This window comes from Topomyia yanbarensis, chromosome 3 (assembly GCF_030247195.1).
Source record: "Topomyia yanbarensis strain Yona2022 chromosome 3, ASM3024719v1, whole genome shotgun sequence".
NCBI classification, from domain to species: Eukaryota; Metazoa; Arthropoda; class Insecta; order Diptera; family Culicidae; genus Topomyia; species Topomyia yanbarensis.
The window spans coordinates 391402569-391410665 of NC_080672.1; the positions used below are offsets into that span (position 1 = coordinate 391402569).

Below are 8097 nucleotides of genomic sequence, written 5' to 3' on the forward strand. Positions count from 1 at the left end.
GATTAGTCGTTTCACGTCACACGCCGCGCAAAATAGGGCCGCTGAAAACGGTTGCTCGCTATCTATCTCGCCATTTCCGCTGTAAGGCAGTCATGATCTGAGTCACCCTCTTTGTTGACTGCGTTTCACGTTCGTTTATCATTTTGTGGACAACATTATCCAGGTTGATGTTCGGCCCTCCAGTTTCAAGTATCTCCCCGCGTATCGTTGCGCACCTCGGACCTTCGAAAATCACGTGTTTCCGGTGTTTCCTCGATGTTCTCACACTTAGGGCACAACTCTGACGTTACCTTACCCGACCCGATGAAGATACTTTTTGAGGCAGCCGTGGCCCGACAGGAACTGTGTCAGGTGGAAGAATACATCTATTTGCTTTCTGTTGAACTACGTCAACAGGATTAGGAGGAGTCGGTAGGTCCATTCGTATTGTCCCATTCCTACAGTCATCCTCACCATCTTCCACGCGTTTATGGTGTTTCTCCGATTGTATCGCTCGATACTCAGTCAGGGCGATGCAGATGGCAATCGTCCCGGCGATATCACATAATGCCTCCGATGATATTGTTCTGGACTCGCCCGCGACTCATACGGCCATCAGCCGGGACGTCCTGTACAGCTATTCGCAGTTCCGCTTTGTTTTCAGCGCTGCACCGTAGGCCGGAACCCCATATCACCGCATCGATGAAGAAACATTAGCTAGAAGACGTGCTGCTTCTCAGACCGCCGACGTTTGGCATGATCCTCGCTATCCCGTTCGTTGCCTTCGCATATCTTTCACATTACCTAAACACTTCTGCAGCACTATTCTGATACATGTTCGGATATACCAGGATCACAGCTTTCAGCGCCACGTTTGATATTCCATTCGGACCGGAGCTGGACGCCGTCTAGTGCATGGCACCAGTTTTCGCGGAATTGTCGCGTTACAAGCCATCACAATTCTTCTTGCAGCCGCATTAACGTTCTCGGTCTTGCTGTCCGGCCAAAGTGCCTCAACGAAGAGGCCTTCCATTTTCGCTCGCCGCTCATTATTCTCTGCACTGCAGCAGGGCTGCTTAGCGGATGTGGTTGCAAACCGCCTGGTGGTTGCTATGGGTATACTTCTGTCTCACTCTCCAGTCCATGTTCGCCGTTCATGAAAGGCTAGGGAATGAGACGTCGAAGATAGACTCTTTCCCGTTTCTGCGAAATGTGGTAACGGAACCTTCATTGCACAAACGTACATCTATCTTCACTAGAGCTTCCTGCAGGATACATCCTCTTGTGTTGACTACTCTACTGTCTACCTAGGCATTGAAGTCACCAACAATGACTACCGGCTCTCAGCCGATCAACTGCTCGGTTAACTGTTCCAAAATTAGGCTAAATTTTACCACTATTCGCTTTACACTTGCCGTTGATTTTGGCGATCGCGAAGCCTTTTGCTCACGAGTTTTCTGAAGCTAACTCGGACCTTCGCTAGATCCATTACATGGTTCGACTTTTAATTCCCGACGTTCCTCTTGCTTTTCATCATTCTCTCCATCTGTTACGTTACATAGATCTTCTGCATACTTGAAACATTTTCCCACTCTGATATTGATAGCGATAAGTTACTACAAGCATTTCTGTGAGCTGTTTAGCTCCCGTATTCGTGAGCTATTTTCCTTTTAAGCTCAGTGATCCACTTAGCTCCTGATACCATGGGCCATTTAGCTTTCGTTTCCGTGAACCATTTAGTTACCAGCTTTGTCGCGACCTAGTCGGATAATCACCGACGTTAAACTCACCTTAATCCGACTGAGAGTTCCCCAGCAGCGGAATTTCTCCTGACAGTGATACCCATTTCCTTGAGCCATTTAGCTCCCAGGCGGTGAAACTACCCTGCTCCGACTGAAAGTTCCCTGGCGGCGGAACTTCTCCTGAAACGGATTCCCCTTTCCTTGAGCCATTTATCTCCCAGGCGGTGAAAGTACCCTGCTCCGACCGAGAGTTCTCCGGCGGCAGACTTTCTCTCGGTTCCGATATCCCTTTCGTGAACCAATTAGCTCCTAGTTTTGTCACGATACAAGTGGAGCTAGCTCTCCGCGATCTACTCGATGTAGTCCTCGACGGTAGACCTAACCTTCACAACGAGCCAACCGGTAGGTGCCAAGATCTGTGACCAAGCAAATATTGTCAGAAGAAAGAAATTTAGAAAAATTCATTTAAAATATTAGGCACATTTTTGTCGAACGTATTCAATTTTCCATATTTCAGTCAAATATTTCGTCACTGGTATATGGTCGATTCATTTGGAGATATTTACGTTTTTCTTGCTTCTTAGAAGATTTTATTTGAAATAATATAATCTATTCATAAAACACTTTGTCCGCTTCCTCGTTTATGAACAGACTCAGGGTCCAATTTCGCCACACTGCATTGTGACTTTGCCCAACTCCAACGGGATGCAGCTGCTGCTCTGCTACGACAACGAGGGCGTCTACGTTAACACAATGGGCCGGGTGTCGAAGAACATCGTTCTGCAGTGGGGCGAAATGCCAACGTCGGTCGCATACATCGGCACCGGACAGATCATGGGCTGGGGCAACAAGGCAATTGAGGTGAGTTTTTTTTATTGTGCGGATAGAAAATGATAAGACATAAACACTATTTTTCTCCTTCATTTTTCCATAGATTCGATCGGTTGAAACTGGCCATCTGGACGGGGTGTTCATGCACAAGAAAGCCCAGCGACTCAAGTTCCTGTGCGAGCGCAACGACAAGGTGTTCTTCAGCAGTGCCAAAGGTGGTTCGTCCTGTCAGATCTACTTTATGACGCTGAACAAACCCGGAATGGCCAACTGGTAAAGGCGAATACGCGCCCTTCCTTCTGCAACGTGTGTGACTGAGATTCATAAATAGTTGAATGAGCGAGATAGTGAGAGCAAAACGTTTACCCTATATTATACAAAAGAAAGAAAGAAAAAAACACTGTTAAGGTAAGTCATTTGATGGTGTTTTACAAGCCCGTAGAAGTTCTGTTTTTTTTCCTTCACGCGCATGTAAGCAGACGGAGATCGGTTTAGAAAACAGACAAGCACAGAAAGTTAATTGTGTTAGTGAGCAAAGTGTAAAGTAAAAGTGGTATATATATATATTAATTATACTATTAATCGAGTAAGCGAATAAGGTCAAAATGAATAGTCCTTTATAAAATGGTTTTCAATCCTTAAAAATTACTTCCCGACGGAAGAAAAAAAACCTATCCCAGGGTGGGACAGTGAAAAAGACAGATTCCCACGCCAGCCGCTTATACTCAATCGAAAAACTACTTCTTCGTGCGTACAGCTTTTTTCGTTCGTACACATTTTTCAAGCGACTGACGCCGAAATCAATCAAACGGCAATTAATCAAACTCATCCAATTTCTTAGTTTTGCGATTACGTAACCGTATTTTGTCGAACTGTGCTAGAGTAACTTCCAACTTTGATGTATATTTACCCAAGTTATTTGGTCGGACACGGCATTTAATCGAGTCAAATGCTTTTCTCCTATCGAGAAGGTTGTTGTGTTTAGTTGTTCCCAAGTTTTCTTTTCTGGGTGAAACGTTTTGTTTCAGCCAAACTCAATTAGGTTGTTGATTTAGATAACACAACTTGTTAAACAAGTAGGGTTTTGGCCGGGATTATTGGATGCCTACTTGCTTATTGTCGGAAAGTGACACACCAATACAAACTCTACTACATGTACGAATAAAAATTTAATGAGTTATGCAATATTTTGAAGCTCAATGGACTCTGTTTGAGTGTGAGTGAAAATAAAAGGCTTGTTAGTATGTTCGTAGAAAAAAGTGCTCAGCTTGACGATCGATTGATCGTAAACCTTTATTAAACAGCTGAAGACGCAAAGGATCCATTCGATAATCATGCAAAAATCATGAAACGCGATTTTGAAATGGTAGTGTTATCTCTTTTTTTAGTAGTTTAATTAGGATTCTATTTGAATCAAACGGCGGCATAGCTAAAGGGAGCGGACCATTTGACATAAAGTCATTTGGCATAAGGTCATTTGGCACAATGGACGTTTAGCATAACGGACATTTGCCATAATTTTGAGAAGTGATCATTCTGCAGGTTATTTGGTATAACGGACATTTGGCATATTTGTTTTCAGCTTCTGGAAAACGGTCATTTGGCATAACGGACATTTGCCATAACGGACATTTGGCATAGTTTTGCTAAGTGATCTCACTGAAGGTCATTTGGCATAACGGACGAATTTGTAGTTTATTTGCGTATGACCAACAAGGTGAAAGGGAGTCGAACCCAGGTGCGCTGCGTACAAGGCAATCGATTTATCAACTACGCTACGTCCACCCCTTGCTACACTGCTCAAGCACTTGAGGCGAATCCATTGTAATGCGGATTTGCCGTGTAACCGAGACCAAGGATCCGGAGCGACACAAAGCTGCTGAGGATCCGCCTGGCAAGTTGGCCGCTGACCCGCTATCGGAAGCGGCGGCCCCTCGCAAGCAAACCTGTGATCCACTCGTTTGCCCGGATTACTCAAACACAGAATTAGTTTAAATTCAACGGAGCGACAGCGATGTCGGACAGCACGTGACCTGAAGCGATGTGGCGTAACCATAGTAGGCGTAAATGTTATTTATTAATTTGCAAAGAAGAATAGTGCTGCTCGAAATTATACCCAATGACCTTATTTCTCGCACTGTCTAAAATGGTGCCTGTTTCCCTGTTGATAAAAAATGGCAAATGACCTCCAGTTTGATCACTTCTCAAAATTACGACCCTCATTTTACGCGAAATTAGAAACTATGCCAAATGACCGTTAACCTGGAGATAAAATAAATTTTGACAAATGACGTTCAGTCTGATCAATTCTCAAAATTATGCTAAATGACCATTATGCCACAAAACCGTTATGCCAAATATCTGTTATGCTAAATGACCTTATGCCAAATGACCCAAAAGAGCCAAAGGACCCATACCCAAAGCTAAGTACACTTTTCCTACGGGCACACTACCACTCGCAAACTTTCTTGTACCTTAAGCACCAATGTGAACCAGACAGCATTGCAATATATTGTTCTTCAAGTGTCTGATCGATCATCGCTTTCACCAAAAGTTTCAGTAATTATTGATTTCATTCAACAAAACGTCAGTTCGACCAAATTACCATTCGGTAAAATATGCGGATCAATTGGATAGTTTCTAAATCTGATTAGAATAAATATCTGTTTGATCTAAGATCTACTTCAAATATGCAGTTCGTCAATAAGGCCAGTCGGCGAATTATCTTCACTTCGATGAAGCAAGCCGTTATCAGTTTGATACAAAACGTTACAACATTCTAAACGAGTACCATATATACTGTAATCCTACAACAATTCGGTACATAATATTTTACAGAAAGCCTCTGCCTATATTGGTTATCGTTTTCTTTAATTAATGTTGATGTACACTGTAAAAAACTATATTTTCATTTCATACCTTTCTATATTCCAACCTAGTGACGTTATACACCCAAGAGAATCATTATTTATCCAATATCTCTATCAAATACAGAATACGGCCGGCAAATGATCAAAAATTATTATTTCTTTATTTTCTGTTATACTCAACAAGTGCCATTTTCTCTTTCTAAACCTGTTTATGTTTTTTTCTTATAAATTTTATTCACAAGTGCAATAATTTCTACAAACAAATACCAATAGCTCCCCCGTATCCCCGTACTAAAATCATTGAACTTTAAAACCCTACACTGATGGCGTTCGACATATTTCCGGTCGCAAAAACAAACACGAACATCCATGCTTGGGTCAATCTTGATACTACAGAAAAGTCTGAACAAAAACTCACACCTTAAATTGGGCTACAATTGCATCTATCGCGTAAAGTTTTAATAGAACAAAAAAATACACTCACTAATTTAAATGTAGGAACCGAACAATAGGAAAGGAAGAATCCATTTAGTAGAACGTCGTTACAAAAAAGAAGAAAATTAACAGATAATAAAACGATAGATAATTCTAAGACAGCAAGCTAGAAACAGTTTTTTTTCTAATTAAACACGAGATCCAACCAACCAAAACGATAGGGAAAAGTGTTACTGGATTCAGTCGCCATACAGCAAAAAAGAGAATCGTGTAAAGAAATGCCTTCAAACAAAATAAAACCAGATAAAAACAGTGATAGGAACGATACATACCCTCACACACACGCAAAATTATTTTTCTTTTTTTTCAATACCATTTCGATACACACAAGAATACAAATCACCACGGAAGAAGCTTCCATTTCCAGCTTCCCAACACATGATTCATCATCTTATTCCACATCCAAAAAAATGTGCTCATATATTTAACCACTCACTCTCACTCTTATCCATACCATCCTTTAAAATCGCAACACGATCAAACACACATACAAGTATTCTTAGAGGAAGCAAATTTATCTCTGTCATATCTTCATTGCTAGTCGAACGCTTTGTTCAAATGAATTATAAAACAAACGAATGCGTCCGCAAATGCACATACACACAATACACGCAAAATCAGTAAGCGAATTTTATAAGCTTGTGAAGTGAAAGCATGAACACACACAATCATACAAACACCCACACACTTTTATCTACAGTCTATCATTATTGAGCAAAAGTTAAATTAAAGAAAAGAAGCGACAAGTGCAGAACACAAGTGTTTTAATAAAAGTATAATTATAAATATATAAACGAATTGAAAGTAATTATATGGTAATACAATATTAGAAAACAAACAAACACACACACACCCAGGACACAGCTCGGTAGGAAGGAGAATTTATGCAGTTACACCGTATGGATAAAGTATAAAACGATAATTAACAAAAAAAAAGAACAATGAAGTGCAGGAACAAATGAAAAACAAAACAACACAACATTCACGCTATTGAAAACGAAACTCGTGTAGTAACAAAGCGAAGGAATAAAGCAGGCAGGAAAAAATAAACATTTTTGGCATGAACCTTCCACCAAGTTATCACCAGCAGCAGACACGACACAGTGGAAGAACGAGAAGATAATATAAAAAGTGGAGAAGCAAACAACAAAAGTGGAAAACCGACGACAAGAGGGTATGATGAAATAAAAGAAAATTAGACAGTAATAGGAATATTTATAATAAAACGTGATTAAAACGATCCGTGGCAGTGTTTAATGGTCCGAAAGTATGGGGAGAATAGTTTGTCGGAAAATATCTACCCATAAAACCGGGTTCATCTGTCTCTGGCTGGTTTAGCAACTCGATCAGATGATCATAACAAAAAAAAAACTAGCAAAACTGCCATTTCAATCATATCTGTTCCATGTCGCCATTTATCGATTTAGTCTTGTATCGCTACTCATTATAACCTCTATTGTATTTTCATGTAACCACTTCGGAACGTAGTGTTCTTAAATTTGAGAAAAATATTGTCATTTTGTCCACCCGCGAAAGCTCATTCACAACATTGACTGTTTCAAGGTGTTTTTTTCAAAGAAACGAAAATTTTCGGAAATTTCCTCCATGACTGAGGTCGCATTTGTGATTAGTGAATGAAGAATTGACTTATTTGACGTCTTGGATACCAATACAGTTGCAATGTGTATAGACAACATACATATAATGCTATGTTTTCAATTCGCCATCCGATTTAACCTCATTTGGCAAAAAATCCACCGGATTTAACCTCAATCTCGCACTAACGCAACTGCCCATGGATTAGACAAAAGCGAGCCTAGTTATGTACTGTGAGCAACCTAAACTCGATGGACTCTCCATCGGTTCACATAAATTTGCAGCAACATCAGATGTTGCTTCGAGCTGTTCTCAAACCCTATTCGACAGTTTTCACGCCGCCACCCGCGTTACGACTTGGTAATGTCAAACTGGTGTCGAAGGTGGTCAATTAGCGTTGTCGGATGTATTCTTGAAGTGACATTGGTAGCGTTTCTGCATTAGACAGCCTTTGTTGATTATAAGATTTAGGAATATGCATAAAGTGATATATAATGTCACCCAAAGCTAAGTGTGTATGGCACATTGTTCTAAGCGACTCACCCCTTGGTCTTAACCAAAATTTTTCCCATTTGGGAATTTTG

General features: G+C 40.8%; 1 protein-coding gene across 19 annotated transcripts in view; it reads left to right on the top strand.

Annotated features, from left to right (window-relative positions):
- Nucleotides 1-7157, top strand: part of LOC131692242 (serine/threonine-protein kinase mig-15) — a 250343-nt gene extending 243186 nt beyond the window's left edge. For all 19 annotated transcript variants that reach the window (XM_058979177.1, XM_058979178.1, XM_058979179.1 and 16 more), the window contains 2 exons: nucleotides 2373-2582; nucleotides 2656-7157. In XM_058979177.1, the coding sequence (XP_058835160.1) occupies nucleotides 2373-2582; nucleotides 2656-2829 (384 nt within the window). In that variant the 3' untranslated portion in view covers nucleotides 2830-7157. The remainder of the gene's footprint in view (nucleotides 1-2372; nucleotides 2583-2655) is intronic.
- The last annotated feature ends 940 nt before the right edge of the window (nucleotides 7158-8097 follow it).